This window comes from Leuciscus leuciscus (assembly GCF_965113295.1).
Source record: "Leuciscus leuciscus genome assembly, chromosome: 10".
Classification (NCBI taxonomy): Eukaryota; Metazoa; Chordata; class Actinopteri; order Cypriniformes; family Leuciscidae; genus Leuciscus; species Leuciscus leuciscus.
The window spans coordinates 41,329,953-41,353,535 of NC_138734.1; the positions used below are offsets into that span (position 1 = coordinate 41,329,953).

At 37.9% G+C, this 23,583-nt stretch overlaps 1 protein-coding gene across 14 annotated transcripts in view; it reads left to right on the forward strand.

Moving 5' to 3' along the window:
* The window catches only part of ryr1b (ryanodine receptor 1b (skeletal)), a 112,146-nt gene extending 90,144 nt beyond the window's left edge, over window positions 1-22,002 (forward strand). For 5 of the 14 annotated variants that reach the window (XM_082181331.1, XM_082181332.1, XM_082181323.1 and 2 more), the window contains 21 exons: window positions 3,806-3,886; window positions 4,665-4,753; window positions 5,419-5,547; window positions 5,635-5,739; window positions 8,558-8,639; window positions 8,741-10,050; window positions 11,742-11,824; window positions 11,959-12,127; window positions 12,248-12,334; window positions 13,084-13,398; window positions 13,753-13,883; window positions 13,970-14,012; window positions 14,111-14,244; window positions 15,487-15,547; window positions 16,095-16,241; window positions 16,328-16,462; window positions 16,537-16,693; window positions 16,817-16,881; window positions 19,010-19,110; window positions 19,206-19,257; window positions 20,395-22,002. In XM_082181331.1, the coding sequence (XP_082037457.1) occupies window positions 3,806-3,886; window positions 4,665-4,753; window positions 5,419-5,547; window positions 5,635-5,739; window positions 8,558-8,639; window positions 8,741-10,050; window positions 11,742-11,824; window positions 11,959-12,127; window positions 12,248-12,334; window positions 13,084-13,398; window positions 13,753-13,883; window positions 13,970-14,012; window positions 14,111-14,244; window positions 15,487-15,547; window positions 16,095-16,241; window positions 16,328-16,462; window positions 16,537-16,693; window positions 16,817-16,881; window positions 19,010-19,110; window positions 19,206-19,257; window positions 20,395-20,490 (3,572 nt within the window). In that variant the 3' untranslated portion in view covers window positions 20,491-22,002. Of the gene's footprint in view, window positions 1-3,805; window positions 3,887-4,664; window positions 4,754-5,418; window positions 5,548-5,634; window positions 5,740-5,822; window positions 5,877-7,121; window positions 7,152-8,244; window positions 8,275-8,557; window positions 8,640-8,740; window positions 10,051-11,741; window positions 11,825-11,958; window positions 12,128-12,247; window positions 12,335-13,083; window positions 13,399-13,752; window positions 13,884-13,969; window positions 14,013-14,110; window positions 14,245-15,486; window positions 15,548-16,094; window positions 16,242-16,327; window positions 16,463-16,536; window positions 16,694-16,816; window positions 16,882-19,009; window positions 19,111-19,205; window positions 19,258-20,394 lie in introns of all 14 variants that reach the window. The other 9 variants (XM_082181319.1, XM_082181325.1, XM_082181326.1 and 6 more) reach the window with 3 other exon arrangements.
* The last annotated feature ends 1,581 nt before the right edge of the window (window positions 22,003-23,583 follow it).

The following is a 23,583-nucleotide window of genomic DNA, read 5'->3' on the forward strand; positions in this document are numbered from 1 at the left end:
TGTTGGGGAGCACCTAAATAAAGTGTTAGCAGATATTAAAGGGATATTTCACCGCTGGAAAGATGAATGTGTATTTAAATTGGTTCATTTATGTAGTAGAAATGTGAAATTATTTTAGAAGTTGGTGCCTTCTAGACTGAGAAAAGCCAGAAAATGTATTTTTGGCTGATGTGGATGAAAGACTACAACTCCCAGCATGCACTTGCTTCGCTGCCCTACGAGGCCACTCCCAAGCCACGCCTACCGGTTACAGAGGGCCGTATTGGAAGAAATGATACAGCTAGGCTATTAGTCGACTGGAAACTGAAAAGACGGCGTTTTATCGTGAGATCCCCCTATGGGCGGGTTTAAGACATGCGGAACGAGCTCCTCCTACTGGCTGTAGTCTCTCGCCTCTGGATAAAAAAGCCTCCGATGATGCTAAATGACGATTTTTGCGTTATCAGAGGTTTTTTTTCCAGACGCACAATCCAGAAATCTCTCGTCTCAGGGGGACATGAGGGAGGGAAGCACGGTCATTCCAAAATACTACCGCCTTTCTACTGATACAAAGCTTAATGCTAATCAGTGAAGTATCCCTTTAAGCTCCCTTTTAGTTAAAGTTAGTTGACATGTAGGCCGTGTTTACAGCTGGTATTAAGATGCGGTTTGTTCGATCGAATCACAAGTAGACGAGGGATCCACAAACCCTTTTACATCTGGGGCCCTATTTTAACGATCTGAAACGCAAGTGTCAAGCGCAAAGCGCAAATAACTTTGTGGGCGGGTTTTGGGCGCTGTTGCTATTTTCCCGGCGGGATAAATGCCTCATGCGCCCGGCGCAAATCTAAAAGGGGTTGGTCTGAAGTAGCTTCATTATTCATAGGTGTGGTTTGGGCGTAACGTGAAATAAACCAATCAGAGCGTCATCTCACATTCCCTTTAAGAGCAGGCGCGCTTGTTCTATAGCGGATTGCTATTATAACGGCGGATTTGCCAGGCGCGGTTCACAGCCGAGGAGACCGACGTTCTCGTCAGGGACATATGGGATGGAGAAACCCACCCAAATTAACTTCGGTTAAACGGGCGTATGATAATTTGGGTAAATGTGTAAGTTAGATGTATGCTTTTATAATAAATTGTCTATCTATCTATCTATCTATCTATCTATCTATCTATCTATCTATCTATCTATCTATCTATCGTAATAATGTATGATTTGCAAAAATGAAAACTGCTGCTTCTGTGTAGATGAGAGAATCAAAGTGTGCGTTGTGCACACGCTACATTGATTATGGCCAAGCATGCTCCCTTAAAATAGCATATGAATAACATGCGCAACGCGCCACTGACTTTAAACAATTTTTTCCTGGTTAGTGGCGCAATTGTTTTCTAAACCTGCAAAATAGCATGAAGGAACGTTTGCGCCGGAACACGCCTCCTCTTTGCGCTGAACCGCCCCCGAGAGCGCAAGTGTATTTCTTAGTTAACCGACGTGCTTCTGTGGAGGGAAAAGTCCGCTTTGCGCGGGTGCAAAATAGGAATGATACATGCGTCGGTGTACAAAGCAATTGCCCTGGGTGCAAGATAGGGCCCCTGGTGTTTTAATCTGTCTCTTGTCCACTTTCAATCACTTCTGTCCTGGTTTCTTCAAGGGTAGGCTCTATGGGTGTGTAAATGTATGGGCTTTTTCAGATCTTTAGATCTAATGGACGAAATAAGCTCACGCAATTTACATATGAATGCACACGGAGACGACAGAAACACACAGAGAGCATCAGCTTTAGTTTCTGCTCTGACAGCCTCAAGACCAGCCGAACGCTGTGAGTGTGTGTTAGAAATCAGGAATGGTGAGAGAACATTGTGCTGGGTACATTTTTCATCCTCAAACTAAATCTGTCTTCAGCCGACGAAGTTTAAATCCCGTCTGGCTAGCTTGCATCACATAATGTTCAGTAGGCGGAGAGCAGACAGTCTTTTGTGGCTGTTCGAACACATTCGACCACATGAACGTTTAAACTATGAAAGCAATCCGGACAAACGTGTTTTCAGCTACCTCTGGAAGTGGTCGGAAGTGGACAAGCTCAACATTTTAGACTCCCTTTACACCTGTATTTAGTGTCGTCCACTTGTGATCCGATCAACCAAAACGCTAATACCAGGTGTAAACAGGGCCGTAGTTGCAGCATTACTTATAGTCAACAGAAAGTCTAAAGGAGAGCATAAGTGTTATCCTTTAATCTGTGGATTCAGTGTGGACGTCAGTTCTCTGCCTCCCCTTTCCACGTTTGCTGGTCTGCTCTGCAGTAAACAGCTAAACAGATGTGCCACAGCAGGTCTTTGTGGTTCTGCTAACATGCTAATGGGAGCTGAAGTGCTATGAAGTGATTAAACTCACCGAAAAAACATGTTCTCACTCCCAACTCGTCACATATTGACGCTTGGTCAGGACCCCTTAGTGTCACTTTTTAAAGCACTTTTGCTTCATTTTTCGTCAGAATCGTGTGGGCTGTGCCATGTGTGCGACCAAATAAAGTGACAGCTGATTTGATGATGTAAAGCCAATCATTTTAAAGTTCATATTTTTGTCCTTGAAAGACTATAATAGCTAAAAGTCAAAGTCAAAATTCATAAGCATTCATGTCAGTGGGCACGGTTGGACTTTATTTTACAGTACGTGTACAGTACTGGTTAATATGTGTAATATATGTAACTACATGAGTTAAAGTTTTAGAGGTAGGTTCAGGGTTATTACACAGTTATTGTAATTACTATAATAATTGTGTAGTATGAATGAACATGGGGAACAGGACTGTAAAATAAAATGCTACCCTAATTTTAGTTGGCTCTGAAATGTGTCACATGGGTGAAATCCACACTCATTCAAGGAGTGCATTTAATGCATGGACAGATAATGAACGTTATGGCACAGTTTAGTTGAATGATAAAGTTTACTCTCTTTAACCTAATGCTGCTAAACTGAATATACAAAGTGAAGCACACTTTTTGCTGAAATATCCACAACATAAAAAAATAAAGAAGGGGGCACAGTTTATCTGTCGATCAGATGCTCGTGAAAGTTGGGCGTTTTGTTTCAGAATCATCCTCGACGGTGATCGCTTTTGGGTCCGTTCCTCACACATCATCGTTTGAAACACTTGTAAAACTTTTGTACCTTTTGAATAAATTGTAACTATTTTCTTCCTGTTATATCCTGTTAAATAATATACAAATGTGTTGGTATGGGCTTGGTTATATGCTCAAAAATGTCTAAATAGTGTAATGTAAATAATATCATTGTAGCTGTTTAAATTTTAAAATAACACCTCAGAATATATAATGTCATCATGATGATAAAGTTCCAATGCCCATCGCATCTGTGTATGGTGCCAAAGTTTTCACATCGAAAGCAATGCTTGTCTATAATATGACTTTATCATTAAAAAGTGATGCCCAAGGGGTTTTGACCAAGCAATTATACACACCCTAATCACCCTGAATACTGAAGGGACAGATCTTTAAAAAATGATGTCAAACCTGTATGCTGTTATATTTATGAAACAACATTTTGATAAATGTACACTACTTTTTAAAAGTTTGGGGTGAGTAAATCAAGCTATTTTTTAATCTTTGTTTTTTACACATTAACCATTTTAATCTTTGAAAATAATAGATTTTTTTTTTTATGTCTAATAATTCACTTTGTATTTCGAAGTCTAGTGCAGTAAAGCGCTGTTCAGTATTTCTTTCCCCATATTCATGCTGTTTGTGTGTGTGTGTGTGTGTGTGTGTGTGTGTGTGTGTGTGTGTGTGTGTGTCTGTTTAGAAGAGAAAGTGATGGCGGATGATGAATTCACTTGCGACCTCTTCCGCTTCCTGCAGCTTCTCTGTGAAGGCCACAACAACGGTGAGCTTCCGGCACAAATGCTTTTGAATACTTCTACCACCACTGTAGTGTTTGGACAACACAAGACAGCAGAGAATAATAAAAAGATATGCTACAAAAACAAGAACACTGATCGAGGAAAAATAAATAAATTTGATCACTAATGCTTGATTCTTTGTGATGGACCCTGTACCTTTCCTATGCATTATTGTTCAAAAGTTTGGGGTTAGCAAGTTATTGTTGTTAAACTTTAATAAGCAAGGACACATCATATTAATCAAAAGTGACAGTAAAGATTTCAAATAAATCTATATTTTTTTAACTTTCTATTCATTAAAGAACCCTGAAATTTTTTTTATCATGATTTCCTATAAAATAATAAATTATATGGTAACACTTTACAATAAGGTTCATTAGTTAACATTAGTTAATGTATGAACTAACATGAACTAACAATGATCAATGCATTTGTTACAGTATTATTCATCTTTGTTAATGTTAGTTAATAAAAATCCAGCTGTTCATTGTTTTTTCATGTTAGCTCACGGAGCATTAACTAATGTTAACAAACACAACCTTTGATTTTTAATATCGTATTAGTAAATGTCAAAATTAATATTAACTAAGATTAATAAATGCTGAAGAAGTATTGTTCATTATTAGTTCATGTTAAGTAATGTAGTTAAGTAATGTTAACTAATTAACCTTATTGTAAAGTGTTTTTATTTTATTTTATCTTACTGACCCCACTGTAAAATATTGAAAAGAATTTCAACTTTGAGTTTCCATCTCTTTTCAGATTTCCAGAACTATCTGCGCACACAGACAGGCAGCACAACCACGATCAACATCATCATCTGCACTGTTGACTATCTGCTCAGACTGCAGGTACAGCTTCATCTCACTGTCCCGTCTTCCTCTACATCTCTATATACAGTGCAGTGACCCCAGGGGCCCTATCTTGCACCCAGCGCAATTGACTTTGTACACCGACGCATGTATCGTTCCTATTTTGCACCCGACGCACAGCGGACTTTTCCCTCCACAGACGCACGTCAGTAAATTAGGGAATGAACTTGCGCTCCCGGGGGCGGTTCAGCGAAAAGAGGAGGCGTGTTCTGGCACAAACTTTCCCTGGTGCTATTTTGCAGTTCCAGAAAACAATTCCACCACAGACCAGGAAAAACCAAGTCTAAAGTCAGTGGCGCGTTTTCAGTGGCGCGTTCAGATGCTATTTTAAGGGCGCAAGCTTGGCCATAATGTACACATTTACCCCGCCCACAAAGATAATAGATCCGCCCACAAAGATAATAGATCCGCCCACAAAGATAATAGATCCGCCCACAAAGTTACTTGCGTTTCGCGTTTGATACTTGCGTTTCAGATCATTAAAATAGGGCCCCAGAAGTATTTGGTCACTTAAAACATGTACCCAAGCGCAGTATCAGGCCCGATACCAGAATCGTATCGTGTATCCCTAATACAGACTCTTAAGTGCACTTTGTGGTCTCTTCTTCTCATTCTCTTCCTCACTCTTGTCTTTTTGGTCTCAGGAGTCTATCAGTGACTTCTACTGGTATTACTCAGGGAAGGATATCATTGATGAACCAGGCAAGAGGAACTTCTCTAAGGCCATGACGGTTGCTAAACAGGTTTTCAACAGCCTGACAGAGTATATCCAGGTACTGTTGTCTCTGCAATGTGAAGTCAAGCTCTTTCAGAATTGCACATTTCCGTCTCCATCACGGTTTGTTGTTCCTCCACCATAGGGCCCTTGCACTGGTAATCAGCAGTCTCTGGCTCACAGCAGATTGTGGGATGCCGTGGTGGGCTTCTTGCACGTGTTTGCACACATGATGATGAAGCTAGCACAGGTAGGAACTCACATGTTGAGCGCACACAAACCCCTATCATGACCGATAAATCTTACCATGTTGATGGCTTTTATTGCATCTAGAAGACCACGCAATTTTCCAGGAAAGGTTCCGACAGCACTGAATCTCTATCATCTGTATGTTGTTTTATTTCAACTTGCCATTTAAGTTTTCCTAATCTAAAAGCAAAACATAATTTGACCACCTTTACACAAAGGAAATCGGAGAAAAAAATGCATCGTATTTGCCACTAAGCATTGCTGTAAAAGACATAAAAGGTCAAGTGTATAAAATCAGTTGAAAGTAAAAGTTGTTCTCAGATGTTCCAAATTTTCATTTTTATAATGTTTCATCTGCACTGATCATATAATTTGTGCAATAGAATAGAATTCAAACGCATGTCATACATGTACATACTTATATACTCTATATAAGTATGATCACACTAGAATAATGAAGAATGGTTTCTCTGTCTTGGAGTTTGCATTTTTTTCTCAGAACAAATGTTTAGTTGTGACTATGCATAGTAAATATATATTTTTAAATAGTATGTCTAAGAAGATACTGACCATGTTCTAATTGGTGTTGACTGTGTTATTAACCCCATGATTCAGTTTCTGCCTCTTCAAATCATGAATTATAGATTTAGAAGAAACCTTATTGTAGTTATTAAAACTTGGTTGTTAAATTTCTTTGGTCTCATATATTTTATGGGAAGCTTTTCTAAATTGTAAATTGCTGTAAATTGAATTGGCTGATTGTGGTAGTTAGTATTTACATCACTGTTTAAAGTGTAATATTTGAGTAAATGTTTCCTTTCAAAACCAAATGGGTTTTATTTCACTCTGTAGTCATTATATTAAATAAATGTTTAGTCCAATATCACAACTAATCCACGAATATGGAACATGTTCGTAGTGTGACGTGAATGTTGATGCACTTGTAATCTCTAATCATGTGATGTTTCTCTTAACCTCTCTGCTGTGGTGTTTGATTTTGTTCTAATACTTGTTACACATCCGGTACCTATGTACTGCATTTTTGTATTTCTCAAAATTGAGAACCTCTCCCACTCTCAGGTTTCAAAACTCTGAGAATGTGCTTATAGTGAAACCTTTACTAGTCCTCAGTTTGAAAGATCATTTGCCATCTGTCAAAGTTGGTTTGTAACCATCAAAGTGACACAGGTTGGTTCAAAGTGACACAATTTTAATGTAAAACAGTTTAACCCCTGGTTGTGTACATAAGCAAAAGTGAAAGATTAAGTCAAATAAAACAAGGAATGATTGGATTTGTCCAAAAGAGTGGGAGAGGGATCAATACAAAAATGTATTAAAAATGTTGATGGGTAACATTTTTATTCTGATGTGTAACCCTGCCAGATGCACCCTGACCAAGGACTCCGAAATGGCGTAAGGATCTTTGTTTTTGCTTCAATCTTAGAACATTTGCACTGCTTTCCACAAACTTACACAGTACTGTCTCTTACTTGCTCCTGATTCCGCCGTATCGCTTATGTGTCGGCACGTTTCCTGCAAGTGTTTTCTCAATATAATGCTCCAAGCAGGGATAATTTATCATAATTTTTTGTGAGATTATTGAGATTCTTATTAGACCACTTGCATTTTTTTAAATGGATATCCCCTCTGTTCCCACTGTATCAGTGTTGAATTTCTGAAAGCATTCTTAACCTTGTTGGGTTCATTTTGATATATTGGAGCTGAGGGAGGTGTCACTATGCCTTGTTCCTGCTGTTGCTCACTTGTAGAGGAAATGTATTTCCCTCGACCTGCATCATATTACGCTTTTCTTACACTCATACATTCTCAAGAAAATCTGTACAATACTGTGTAAATCTCACAAAACCTGTCAAGATCGCAAAATCGCATATTTGATATCTAAGCAACTACATTCCTGCATAAAAACTCTTAAAACTATATTCCATGACACAATAATAGTAGTTTTTGTAAAATTATAGTGGGTTTGCTCCTCTGCCATTGACACTCGCTGTGAGAAATGCTGCCAGTATGGATTGGTTGGAAGAGGCTGGAATATATATATATATATATATACTGTATATATATATATATATATATATATATATATATATATACTGTATGTATATATATATATAAATGAAGCAGTGTATCATACCAAAAAGGTTTTGTGAGATTCATCCAATATTTCTTGATGTATATGTGCAGGGCTTTGTGCTTTTTTGTCTTTATTCATGTTAGTAAGTGTACTGTGTGTGATATTGAAAGACTATGACTATGAATTTATGTGTCTGCTGGCATTTCTTCACAATATGCTTTAGACAATCATCTAAAAACCTAGAAATAGAATGATCAAATTAGGAATTATTTTATTTTGCACATGTCAAAGACTATGCCAGTATCTGACATCTTTGTCTGGCTTTTTCATCTACATCTCCGTCTATACTGTTAGATGATAGGTTACAGTGTGTGATACTATGTTTGTGTCTGTTTATAAATGCAAACCCAGGATCATTTCTGGAGTAGAACACATTCTGAGGTAAGATGAGAGTAGCTGGACTTTGTCCCAGTAGTGCTGTTTCCCATGTCCCCCCCAAAATACAACCCATGCCAGAGAAGTTAGTTATGCCACTGAAAGCAGTTATGCCTGATCAGGATACTTCTTTCTTGGTCTCATGGTGCATATCATTAAAAAAACACGGAGAACTAGGTCTAATATATGTCAATCCAAAGGTCTTTATTATTACTGTATAAAGTGAGACATTTTGTGGATAACACTTTGTTATTTTGTTCTGTGTCTGGATTTTGTTGTGTAAACACAGGACTCCAGTCAAATTGGTCTGTTGAAGGAGCTTCTTGATCTGCAAAAGGACATGGTGGTGATGCTTCTCTCTCTACTGGAGGGTAAGACATATTTGCCCATCATATTTAACTTTCACAGGTGACCTACAAACCTGTAAAGACTTGAGTTATGATCTATGGCCTGTTTTATTGCTCCTTTACAGGTAATATTGTGAATGGCACAATTGCTCGCCAGATGGTTGACATGCTGGTTGAGTCATCCAGCAATGTAGAGATGATTCTCAAGTTCTTCGACATGTTCCTCAAACTGAAGGATATTGTGGCATCAGACGCCTTCCGTGACTATGTGACGGATCCTCGTGGCCTCATCTCCAAGAAAGACTTCTCCAAGGCTATGGACAGTCAGAAACAGTACACGCCATCTGAGATCCAGTTCCTGCTGTCTTGCTCTGAGGCCGATGAGAACGAGATGATCAATTTTGAGGAGTTTGCCGATCGCTTCCAAGAGCCAGCCAAAGACATCGGCTTCAACATTGCCGTGCTACTCACCAACCTCTCTGAGCATGTTCCCCATGACACCCGCTTGCAGAACTTCTTGGAGCAAGCCGAGAGCGTGCTGAACTACTTTCGCCCTTTCCTGGGCCGAATCGAGATCATGGGTGCCAGCAAGAGGATCGAGCGCATCTACTTTGAAATCAGCGAAGCCAACCGCAACCAATGGGAGATGCCTCAGGTCAGAGAGTCAAAGCGACAGTTCATCTTTGATGTTGTCAATGAGGGCGGTGAATCTGAGAAGATGGAGCTCTTTGTGAACTTCTGTGAGGACACTATCTTTGAGATGAACATCGCCTCACAGATCTCCGAGCAAGAAGAGGAGGTGATCGAGGATGAGGATGAAGAAAATGAAGAGGAGAGCGGTGGTGGAGGAAATGGAGAGGGAGAAGGAGAGGAAGGGAATGGAGAAGAAGCACCGCCCGAATCCAGCTCAGCCTTTTCTGACTTCATCAAGAGCGTAGTGGACTTCATAAGCCTCTTCACTTTCCGCAATCTTAGACGGCGTTACCGCAAAATCAGGAAAATGACCATAAAGGAGATGATTGTCGGTTTGGTGATGTTCCTTTATACAGTTCTCTTTGGCATCCTGCACTTCATCTACAGCGTCTGCAGAGGTTTCTTCATGCTCATCTGGAACACCCTCTTTGGAGGAGGTCTGGTGGAGGGAGCAAAGAAGATGACGTTGACAGAGATTCTGACTAACATGCCTGACCCGACTCAAGACGAGGTGCACGATGACCTTCCTCCAGAGCCAGGTGCAAGAAAAGTACAGGAATCAGGTGGAGCTGGTGAAGGAGAGGAGGGAGCAGGAGGAGGAGAGGATGAAGCCGAAGAGGGAGAAGAGGAAGATGGTGCAAGGCCTGGTTTTGGTCCTCATGGTGGTCTTGGAGACATGGGAGAAACTGAGCCAGAGGAGCCTCCAACTCCAGAAGGCAGTCCATTGCTGAAGAGAAAGCTGGTGAGTAAAAGAGTTTAGTGTTTGTACTGTAGCCTGATTGTTTATTAATGGTTGTTCGGGAAATTTTGACAGTCGTTTCTATATGAATCCATGTAATTGGGAATTTTGCTTGAGGGAGAAATATATCCCCATGCTGATTCGCTGCTTGGTTTGAAAGTGACTTTTGCGTGAGCTGTGCTTCATACTTCGCTACTCTATTGACTATAATACAATTTAGCTGGAAGTTTGATAATGTAACTGCACCTTAAGAGGGACCGTCCATGTGGATTGTTCCTTACCATGTTTTTGTGTAAACCACATCATTCTCCTTCAGTTTGTCAAATATAAAGGTACTTCTCTCTAGAGGTCTTCACGGAGGACCCGTACTGGTTCGGGTCTAAATTTTAAAGGGTCAGCCGGGTCCGGGTCAGGTCCCAATCTATTACTTTGGGTCCCGGGTCTGTTTAACATTGTGTGTAATACCCGAGTCAATCTGAGTACACCCGGCAGTGATCAGAGTCAGTCAGTGCTGTGTGTGTTTTGTAACTTGCAACTTATAAAATTAAGATGAGGAAAGTGTGAGCTGGGGAAACAAGGTGAAAAAAACACAAGCGACCCCAGCCGTCAGTAGCAGAGCGGGTGGAACAGTAAAACAAACTACATATTTCTAATCACCAACAAAATCTGAGATGAACTGTAACATGAATGTTTCCTATGACGCTAGCTGAAATTGCGTTCAAAAGCTTATATTTCAGATTGCTCCAGCTAACGTGCAAGCGCTCTTACTTTCTCCCATTTTTATAGTAATATTATGAATGAACCGTCCTGTTATATCTAAAATTTTTGGTTAGACTCAGCTCAGAGAGCACAGAGATGATCGCAAATAAGTAATGCTAAAATACAAGTCGCATTTGTCATCTGTCATCGTGACAGCAAGTGGACTTTTAAAGATTTTAATGGATGGAACTTTCTTAGCAAGCAGGGTTGTATGCATCACACTCAGGTACAAGAGAAAGGGCTGCTAACTGGAGGAAAAAGGGTTTTAGGTAGACAAAGGGTTTTATTTTCACAACTTGTTTATTGACTTGTTAATAGCAATTTGCTGTCGAATATGTGCCGAATCCGATCGGGTCCAGTCGAGTCTATCTTCCCGGCTGGGTTCGGGTCCAGCTTTTAAATAATAGACGGATCCGCGTCGGTTCTGGGTAGTACATTTATAATAATAATAATAATTCGTTACATTTATATAGCGCTTTTCTGGGTACTCAAAGTGCTTTTACATGTGGAAGGGGGAATCTCCTCAACCACCACCAATGTGCAGCATTCACCTGGATGATGCGACGGCAGCCATATTGCGCCAGAATGCCCACCACACACCAGCTTATTGGTGGAGAGGAGACAGAGATGAAGCCAATCAGTATATGGGGTTGATTAGGAGGCCATTATGGACAGAGGCCAAGGGGCAAATTTGGCCAGGATGCTTTTTCGAAGGACATCCTGGGATTTTTAATGACCACAGAGAGTCAGGACCTCGGTTTAACGTCTCATCCGAAGAACTGAATTTATGACATTTCTCGGTTCTGTCCGGCTCCAACTTTCAGATAATAGAATTTTTGGACCCGTGAAGAACTCATTGCTTTGTAGACTCATAATCTAAATCTCTTAATCTAAACATTCTTGTTTTCTCCTCATTGTTTTGTCTGGTATTTCAGATAAGCGAAGAAGGAGAGGGCGAAGCAGCAGTAGAGAAGGAGAAAGTAGAGGAAGAAGCAGCCCCAGAACCCGAAAAAGCAGAGTGAGTAATGGAGAACAAATGAGCAATTTTTTCCCCATACAAAATTCAAAGTCTTTCAATCGAGAACAACTGTAAAGCCCTATTCATCACAATATAAAAAACTAATCCTCGGCTAATCCTTCTGTCTCTCAAAGTGTTGAAAATGGAGAGAAGGCCGAGAAGGAAGCAGAACCTGAGCCGGAGGAAAAACCAGAAGAGCCAGAGGAGATCAAAGAAAAGGCTAAAGCAAAGAAAGGCAAGAAGGAAGAGGAAGGAGGCTTTGAACTCTGGAATGAGCTTGAAATCCAAAGAATCAAATTCATGGTAATTGTATTGTACATTGTTTCTGATCATTCACAGTTATGTAGAAATTATATAATATTATATTTTTAATTTATCACTTTTGATTCTAACTGCATCTAAATCTACTTTCTCTTCTTCTAGAACTATCTGTCTCGCAATTTCTACAACCTGCGCTTCCTGGCTCTCTTTATCTCCTTTGCACTCAACTTCATTCTGCTCTTCTACAGGGTCAGTGTGATTTTCAAACTGGGATCTGGGGACCCAAAAATAGTTAATAAAAATAAAAACATTTTACGAAATGTGCTTTTAGTTAATGTGTGCACTTAAGGTGTTAATTAAATAAGTTTAACATATTACATTGTTGAACACATCAACATCCCATTAACCACCATTAACATTCACCAAATTTGATATTATATCGATATATATATATATATATATATATATATTGATATTAATCATAAGATTAATTATGAGATTTTTTTAATTCTATTGACAGACATAGTTTTTCATGTTAATCTCATATGTGCTGTCAACAAAAAATAAACAAATATTTTCCCAAAAAAACAACAACAAAAAACATGTTTGAGTACAAAAACATTTTTTTAATTTTGGAAACCATTATTATTAATTTTGTTGTCTTTGTAATGTCACACTTATTTTTTCACACATTATAGATGGATTTTTAGTGTAGTTAATAAAGTCTTGTTTGTACCACACTCAAGGTTGTTTGTTGTTTTGCTCATAAATGGAGTCCCTAATCATCCAGATTAGCTAATTTGGCTATTTTGCAGATTTGCTAATTTGCGATTTGTCCATTCAGAATCGTGGGAGAATCGTGATCTCCATTTTTAACACAAAAAATGTGATTCTCAATTTATCCAGAATCGTGCAGCTCCACTTGACAGCCATGTTATTTGCTGTAATAACATGTTTCGATAACAAATTGTATTGAAGTCAGCTTTTTCCTCCTTTAGGTGTCAGACAGACGAGGAGACGAGGAGGATGAGTTCGAGGGTTCGGCCATGTTTGAGGGTTCTGGTGTGTTTGAGGGCTCTGGTTTGTTCGAAGGCTCTGGTGTGTTTGAAGGCTCTGGTGTGTTTGAAGGCTCTGGTGTGTTTGAGGGATCTGGGGTGTTTGAAGGCTCTACTGAAGAGGAAGATGACGATGAAGGGTTTGTCTACTACTTCCTGGAGGAGAGCACTGGATATATGGAACCTTCTATGACCTTCTTTTCCGTCTTACACACCGTCATTTCCTTCCTCTGTATCATCGGCTACAACTGTCTGAAGGTCAGGGGCTCTCTGTATTTTGTTATCATATCCTGTGTGATTATTTCTTCTGTGAAACATGAGGAGATATTTAGTAGAATGTCGACGCTGCTCTTCCAGTGAAAGCATGAAAAAAGGACCATAAAAGCATCATAAATGTTGTCCATATGACTTGTGCACGTCTTCTGAAGCCAATGAAAAAGTTTTGTGTGAGAAACAAATACATTTTTTTTATAATTTTCCACTCAAATCCTTCCCTTCAGTCATGTATATTGAATAAAGGATGGCAGAAATTTCATTTTGTAACTTGTGGAATATTCCTTTCAGATGTTTGAGCTAGTATAAGCTGCTAACATTGTGTTTGTACCTGTCCAGGTTCCTTTGGTCATCTTTAAGAGAGAGAAGGAGCTGGCCCGTAAACTGGAGTTTGACGGTCTGTATGTAACTGAACAACCAGAAGATGACGACATCAAGGGCCAGTGGGACAGACTTGTCCTCAATACACCGTAATATCACCATATTATTATTTATAAATATATCCCTGTGAAGACTGTGCGATCTGAAATGGCATTCCCTTTTATTTTACTCTCAGGAGTTTTCCGAACAACTACTGGGATAAATTTGTCAAGAGAAAGGTCAGGGGTGTGCTATACTTGTGTGTGTGCAGATGTTTCCCTTCGTGTATTAAGACATGTTGAAGTCTGAGCGTGTTTATGGTGTGTCTGTGTTGCAGGTGCTAGAGAAGTATGGCGATATCTACGGTAGAGAAAGAATCGCTGAGCTTCTGGGCATGGATCTAGCATCTCTCGATGTCAGCGCTATGACACATGAGAAGAAGCCTCAGCCTGATCCCTCAATGTTCACATGGTACAGAAAGATGCAAGACACACTCATAAGTCACCAAAAGTTCAATATCCAATACAAGTAACAAGAAGTGATTCACTACCACAGCAAAAACGAATATGTCAATTGGGAGGGATGGGAATCCCTATGTTAAGATTAAGACTTTTGACCAATTTAAATTAGGCAGATCTACCTCTTTATTTATCTGACTTTAAAATTTAGGACCAGTCTTGAAGAATACAATTAGATGACTAACTTTTAAGACTAGTTTAAGCTGTTTATGCAACCGGCCACATTTCCTTAAAGGGATAGTTCACCCAAAAATGAAAATTCTGTCATCATTTACTCAACCACAGTTTCAAACCCATAAGATTTTGGTTAACCAAAGCGTAAAAGATCCGCTTGAATCATATGGATTCGTTTAACATTTTTGGATCTTTTACATTTTGGTCACCCGGACTTTAAATGGAGGGACTGAAATCTCACAAATTTCATTAAAAAAATCTTAATTTGTGTTTCGAAGATGAATGAAAGTCTTACGGGTTTGCAACGACATGAGGGCGAGTAAATAATGACAGAATTTCAATTTTGGAGGGAACTAATCCTTTAAAAGTTTAATTGATGATTTTTTATGAAAAATGCAAATGATGAGACAATAAATGAATAAATGTAAAAATAATAATAAATAAATGTAAAATAATTATTGGAAATTATGTGTTTAGACTGATGTTATAATGACTTTTTACAGTCTTTTTTAGAGGCGGTATAAATGCAATCCCATAATTAGAATAATAGATTTAATTAATATTTTGGATTTATATATCCAATAAATAGATTTAAGAACAATAGTAAACAAAAACATGTTTCATTTATTAACTTATTTTAATAAAAAAAAGTATAATATATATTTAACTACACTGTCATATATTAAGTCAGTAACTACTTGATTTAAATCTCACAACAAAACAGTAAGTTGTAAGCTGTGTAGATATGATTCACTACAGCTATAGTTTACAGCTTATTAAAGTTATTTGTTTGGGAATTGATTGGACTATACTACTCTTTATTAGTCTCAAAAGTCTCATTTGTTTGGGAATTGAGCTACTCTGGTCATGCAGAATGTTTTTGATTCACTAAAATGAACCTATTCATAAGAGTCATTTGAGAATCGAACATCGAACTATCGAAGATCAAACTACTCATAAACATGATGGTATAATAGAATTGAGATTCTGTTTCACATTATATAATATCATGAATCCACAGGTTGACATCTTTCGACATCAAATACCAGATCTGGAAATTTGGAGTGGTGTTCACTGATAATGTGAGTTTCAGTAAAGACAAAACTGACTTTTTCCATATATACAGTATATATATGTGTGTGTGTGACCCTGGACCACAAAACCAGTCTTATGGGTAATTTTTTTAGATTTATACATCACCTGAAAGCTGAATAAATATGTTTTCCATTGATGTATGGTTTGTTAGGATAGGACATAGGACAATATTTGGCCGAGATGCAACTATTTGAAAATCTGGAATCTGAGGGTGCAAAAAAATCTAAATATTGAGAAAATCTCCTTTAAAGTTGTCCATTTATGTTCACGATTGTGCTGCATTCACTCACAAAAATAAATGTTTGATATATTTACGGTAGGAAATTTACAAAATATCTTCATGGATCATGATCTTTACTTAATATCCTAATGATTTTTGGCATAAAAGAAAAATTTATCATTTTGACCCTTACAATGTATTGTTGGCTATTGCCACAAATATACCCGTGCGACTTATGACTGGTCCGTGGTCACATAAATCACTGAGGATATTCAATACAATGATCATTCATTTGGATTCTGTTTTGCTCTTAGACGTTCCTGTATCTGGTTTGGTATATGGTCATGTCATTTCTTGGCCACTACAACAACTTCTTCTACGCCTGTCATCTGCTGGACATCGCCATGGGCGTCAAAACCCTGCGCACCATCCTGTCCTCTGTAACCCACAATGGAAAACAGGTACAGCTCTCAGAGATCAGCATATTTAGCCGAGATTTTACAGACATCTGTTCTAGATATAAATGTTGATGATGACTGTGTTTCAGCTGTTGATGACGGTGGGTTTGCTGGCTGTGGTGGTCTACCTCTACACCGTTGTGGCCTTCAACTTCTTCAGAAAGTTCTACAACATGAGTGAGGATGAAGATGAACCGGACATGAAGTGTGACGACATGATGACTGTAAGTGGTTCTACGTTTGGTTGAATTCCACTCTCTCGTTTCCCGCCTGACCGTGATCATGTGTTCTCTCTCAGTGTTATCTGTTCCACATGTACGTGGGTGTGCGAGCCGGTGGCGGTATAGGAGATGAGATCGAGGATCCGGCTGGAGACGAGTATGAACTTTATCGTGTGGTCTTCGACATCACCTTCTTCTTTTTTGTCATTGTAATCCTGCTGGCCATCATTCAAGGTGAGGAACGTGTTTCGTTAGAGAGCTTTAGACCCTGTGGGCTATCTAGTGCTCTGTAAATTGAGTTTTGACATGATGTCATCTCGATCTGTCATGATGAACTGATGTTTGTGTTGTGTGCAGGTCTGATCATTGATGCCTTTGGTGAGCTGAGAGATCAGCAGGAGCAGGTCCGAGAGGACATGGAGGTACAACTGCGCATTATATATTTTCATACTTCACTCAAGTATGCAAAATGTCATTTAAATCTATTGCGCTGACAGTAACCAACCTTAGTGGGGTTTTTTGGTATCGTTTTTTTCACATAAGCCCACCCCTAAATGGACATTGAAACAAAACAAACTGCTCACTTTATGTGTAAATCAAGTCTCTTTGTTGCTGAATGGGTGCTTTATGGACAGAATAAGCAGCTAAATGGTGTTTAGTCAAAGGCCCAGTTTACAGCTGGTGTTAAGATGTGTTTTGGTCGATCGGATCACAAGTAGACGAGGGAGACACATTCCCGTTTACACCTGGTGTTTTAATCTGTCTCTTTTGTCCACTTTCAATCACTTCTGTCCTGATTTCTTCAAGGGGAGGCTCTATGGGCGAGCAAATGTTTGGGCTTTTTCAGATCTTTAGATCTGATGTTCAAAATAAGCTCATGCAATTTACGTATGAACGCATAATACGATATTATTGCGATACTCCAAGACATATGACAAATGGTTAACAGAAAATGTACTGTTTATTAAAATGCTAGATTTGGTGTTACATTGTGGGTATAAATGAATAGGCTTGGACTCGGTGCTGGAAACCCAAGGCACAGGACAATAGAGACACCAGAATAACAATATTCATGATTCTGAAGCTGAAAATACACAATTATTTTAGACTAATATGCTTGCACTCTGTCACTGACTAGATATTTAAAAAAATGTAGGCCACTTTTTACTGGTAACATCAGACATTTGGCATTATCAGGACACACAAATATTCCCGCATTGAATTATTACACATTATATTCAACATTTATATATAGTAGTTTAATGTAGTACTGACACTAAAACTCTCACACAGTCATTTATACTATACACAAACTATACACCAGGGGTCGGCAAGTAACTTTGGCCGCGGGCCAATTTTTTTTTTTAGCCAGCTACACGGAGTAGGCCTATGGATACAAATTAAATACTCTATTTAACTACTAAATAGTAAATAGAACTAATTAAAAACAGATTACAGCCATTTTAATAAAGGTGTGAATAGCAATCATGCCTCATTCGCTTACAGTCCGACTTTTAAACTTTATTCCTTTTTTTAATAATATTTATTCGGGACACATACACACCTAAGGTTTAAGAAGGTTTTTTTCCCCCGCCCCGCTCCCACAAGGTTCTATTCAGCAACCTTAAAATACACTCTGTGTTCACCCGTTTTATATCCCGACCGGACGGGTCCGCAAAATTTAGATCTCGTTTCCAGAATCTCACATTCAAATGTCTCTAACGGAAAGAGAGAGATTAAGTAGCCTATAACAATTATAAATGCTATACAAAAATTGTGTTCGTGTCAATATAAATATTATTTTAACATTGTACTGTCAGCAGAGAAAAAAATGTCACAGAAAAAATTTATAAAATATAAATAACATAAATTAAATAGGACAAAGCCTATCACTCAAATTTCTAAGCAACATAAACGAAAACCATATTGCCCTACTGACAAATGAAGTAGACTATTTTCTGCCTAACTATTTCAAACATCCTTGCAAAAAAAAAAGTTGTTGACTGACAATGGTTTCAGTACCAAACAGCGCCTCAGAGCTATGGGATAGGTCAGTGTAGAGATCAGACAGACGGGGTGGAGAGAGAGGAAAGGGATTAGGGAAAGGGATACAATCTGCCTTGTTGTCAATGTCATGTAACTTGTGTTCTCAGTTCACACATTCTCTCCTGTGGAATCAAGGGGTACTAAAGTACTAAAGAGTCCATTAGATGTGCACTTTTGAACCTCAGCAGAAGTAACTGGTCATCCAGCTTCTTTTTTTACCTATTGTTTTATGAATACTACTCATTTCACACACTAATTTTTGCTTACTGTGTAGTAGGGAATTATCTTATTCAGACTCGGCTTTAACTAGCTTTCTCAACGAGATCCTCTTCAAACTGTTGCTTTGCCTTTACAGTGGTTAACCTCAGAGGAAACTGACTGTTGCAGAAGCTTTTGCTAATGTGTGCCATAGCGCCCCTTGGGACAATCCTGAGAATGCATACTTGTGTTATGCATAATGAACACATTCTGAAAAATGATCATATTTTTGTTGTCTTTCCAAAGACTAAGTGTTTCATCTGTGGAATTGGAAGTGACTACTTTGACTCGACTCCGCATGGCTTCGAAACGCATACGTTGGAGGAGCACAATTTAGCCAACTACATGTAAGTGTATTGTAAATACTTTTGTTTATTGAGAATATTGCGGGCTAATATTTTTCTTTCCTTATTTTGAAACCGTGTCTTTTTCCGCCGTGCAGGTTCTTCCTGATGTACTTAATCAATAAAGATGAAACGGAGCACACAGGACAGGTCAGTGTCTTTCTTATTAAAAAAAAATAAAAAAAAATAACCTGTAACAACAACAGAATTCAGCTTTTATCTTAAAGGGCATACATTATAAATATATATTACAGTACCGTTCAAAAGTTTGGGGTTGGTAAAAATGTTTGGTAACACTTTATTTTAGTGTCCTTGTTAAATTATGTTACATGTACTTACCATAGTAATAACAGTAAATGATGCATAATTACATGCAACTAACCCTCAACCAAATCCTAATCCTACCCTAACCCTATAAGTAAGTACATGTAGTTGCTTAATATTACTCAGTACTTAAATATATAATTACACTGTAACAATGACACTGTAAAATAAAGTGTAACCCATTTTTTAAAAATGTTTTTGAAAGTCTTTTATTTGATCAAAAATACAGTAAAAACATTATTGCCAATAAAAATAAAAATAAATTTAATTTTTAAGCTGAATTTTTAACAAGAAACATAATAATAATAAAAATAATAAGCTCATTTCTTATTATTATCAGTGTTGAAAACAGTTGTGCTGCTTAATATTTTTTGTGAAGACCATCACTCCCTTAAAGCTGCCCTAGGTGATGTTGGGTGATGTCACTTCTTGTTGACGTTTAAATTATTGTCATTCAAAACGGAGGCTAGCTCGACCCTCCCTCCTCCTCATCCGCGCACTAACCCCCCAAACCACACCCCCAAATCATTCTTGTCGGTTATTGGCTGGAACAGTTTGTTATGTTTCGTGGTGCTGGTTAGCCCAGTGTGTTTTGTTGCCGTTTGTGGAGCCTGTGGTGTGTACAGAGACCGCTTTACAGTGTGTTCAGGGGACAGGCAGCGAGCGGATAGTGAGGAGATGTTTGCTGGATGTGACAAAAAAATGTTTGGCCTAAACAACGTGTGACATCACTTAGAGCACCTTTACGTTTTTTGTCAGGATTCTTTGATGAATAGAAAGTTGTTTTTTTTTAAACGGCATTTATTTGAAATATAAAATATTTTGTAACATTATAAATGTCACTTTTGATCAATTTAATGCCTTGCTGAATATTTATCTTTTGATATATATATATACAAATTTTAAAGCTTTTTCTAAATGTACACTTACAACATTAGATTTGATTGTTCTCTCTTTTTTTAGGAGTCATACGTATGGAAAATGTATCAGGAGCGATGCTGGGACTTCTTCCCTGCTGGTGACTGTTTCAGGAAGCAGTACGAGGATCAACTTGGCTAACGGCCTGGAAAAGTGTGTGTTTGTGTGTAAGAGTATCATTTCTGGAGTTAAGTTCAAAGAGAAAATTGTGAAAAATAACTAAAAGAAGGGAACAAGGGATAAATGACTGACCGTAGCCTGACCCTCGTCTTCAGTCAACACATCACACAGATCACACTAACTCGCTTATAATACTGAAAACCTCTCATTTCCCCCTGTGTTTGACGAAACAAGAAATGAACAAACATTGTTCGTTAGAAGGAAGTATTTTAAACTGTATATATATATACACTAAATGGCCTTTACTTCTCCACTAAGGACTTTTTTTTTTTATCAAATCAAGCCAAAATGAAAAAAACACCCCTTAACAAAGCCTTCCTTTCTGTCCTTTTTGTCTGTCACTATGAATCGAAAAAAAATCTCAGTGCCTAATGTTGAGGATTTAAGTATGATAGTCTGTAGTGATCTTTTTATGTGTAGAGTAGCTGTTCTAGATCTTTTAATTTTAGCATATATAATATAGCTTTATGTTTATTTATTGACGTACACCACAGAAATATAGCCATATGAGTGGGAGAACCCTGCTCTGTGACTTATATATAGAGCATTTTGACGAATATCGAGCCAGGCTTTTCCCCTGGTGTATGGAGCGAATGGGAGAATGCGTGCAAGCGAAATATCTTAATACCATTTTATTCTCAAGAGGAAAGTATCACGATCCCAAGATTTCTTTCTCGCCTAAGTTTCAGAGAATCACAAATGGACAAAATGAGAAGTTTTAACTTTGTAAAAGTTTTGCACTCTAGAGTCTTATAATGGGATGCTGTATCTATGCCAAGCACACACTTCCAGTGTGTCCTGCTACACAATGCTGATGCTGTATTACAAATATAGAGAGGTGGAGAGAAACCGTCCTCTCTAGATTTACAAGACAATGTCCTTTCACTCTGATTATGGAAAGAAGCGTTATCATGTCTGTTTGTAATAATATTACACAGTAATTTTGCTATTCCGTCAGCTAAGAACTTGACATGAACTATGCTGTGTCGTTCAGATAGCAAGATGGCAACTTAATTTATCCACTTAAATACATAGATGATATATTTTTGTTTGATTAAGATACTCTGAACTCATTGTGTCACAACTGAGTATTTATTATGTACCTTTTTGGTGGGGGGATTTAGGTCAGAATTTAGTATAAAAGTGGAAAACGAATGTGAGCTAGATTAAGTTAACAGTGCTAACAAGACAAGTTTTTGCCTTTTAGATTTTTATTCTTCTTTTTGGCGAAATTCACTTTATTTTTGTTGAATATAGATGAAGTGTGTAGGCGTAGGTCTCTGACATCTTAAAGCGACTGAAACAAACTCACGACGTGTGTGTTCTGCACATTAGGAGCGTGTGTTGAGGTCTTTTGGTGTGTTTTGCTCTGAGAGCTCACAGAGGGAAGTAATCAACTCACTTGTCTGGATCTGACTGTGTATCAGGCTGAATCCTGTTTCAATGCACATTAAACAGATTCCAATATTTTAAGAGCACTTCTGGCTGAATTCTGTTTTGTTTACCGTGAAAGTTACTATTTCTTAACTTTGTGTCTTTTGTGCTTAATCAGTGCTTGCATGTTCTTATATTTTTATGATTTGTTTAGGCCTTACTGTATAGGACATGTCTTCAATAACTGTACAAACTACTGTGCAATTAATCAGTGTGCATTGTAAATGTGCAATTCTACAGGTATTTACAGAAGTATATGGATTAGTATAGTAGTATCAATATATTAGTAGGTGGCGACAAGTGACTGTCTTTATGAGTGAGTCATTGAATCATTAATTTAACCAATTCGTTTAAACACACATTCTGAAACAAATCAAGTGACTGTCTTAATGAGCGAGTCATTGAATCATTTGCTCAGCCTATTCGTTTTAACACTGATTCATTCGAACAAATCGAGTAACCGTTGCTGAATTCGAAACTAGGGCTGTACGATATTGGAAAAAAAAAATTACCTCGTGATATTTAGTTTTTCTGCGATATATATTGCGAAATTAAAACAATTTCACTTGATGACTTAAATAGTTTTCTTTGGACAGAATGGATCATTCTAGAATGACAGGTAAGTGCATCTGCATATTAAAAAAAAGAAGAAAATCACATTTACTCTGAAGACTTTTGAATGTGATCTAGGGCTCATGACAAAATCATAATTGTTCATTATTTGCCTTGATATTTAAATTGCGATTATTAGGGAGGGGGAGGGGAGGAGGAGGGAGGGGGAGGGGAGGCGGGGATGGGGGGGTAACAAACAAAACACTTAATCATTCGTTCAACCAGTTTGTTCAAACACAATGATTCATTCAGGAACAAATGTAGGTGACTGTGTTAATGAGTGAATCATTGAATGATCCACTCAACCAATCCTTTCAAACACTGATTCATTCGGGAACAAAACAAGTTCCAGTGTGTCAATCAATCACTCAACTAATTTGTTCAAACCCACCGATTCACTCAGGAATAAAACACCGCCAGTACTGTGTGTTGCTCAGTGTGAATGAGTCCGCTGCTGCTTCGTTTGGAACTATTTTCATTGGCGGAAATAAGTTACTTAATCTTCATGTTTATTAAATTGAATATTAAAAGAAATATCTTGCCAAATCACAGTCATGATGATATACGGAACAACAGCATTCTTGCTTGTGTGATATTGCTGAAGTATATAATTATATACCTCACTACACTAGATATGTCATAGGTCAGTTAATATAATATCCTCCTGAGACCCAGAAAAAATAAGTTTTTTTTGTTTTTGTTTTTTTTGTTTTCTGTCATCACATTGTTTAGAGCATAAGAAACAAATGATTTTTTTTTTTTAGATGTATATTTTATTCATATGTTATGCTATGTCCTCTGTAGCGGACACCAGGACTCAGTTGTTTAAAAAATAAAATGACCTGAAATGATATGTATAGGCAAAAACAATGGGATTTTTTTTAAATCAGCAATACATTTTTGGGTTTCAGGATTTTTTTTAACCAAAATTTGTATAAAGATGATTCTCAATTATGTTATGAAAGATATAACGGAATGAATTGATACACCATTTTACTTCATGCAATA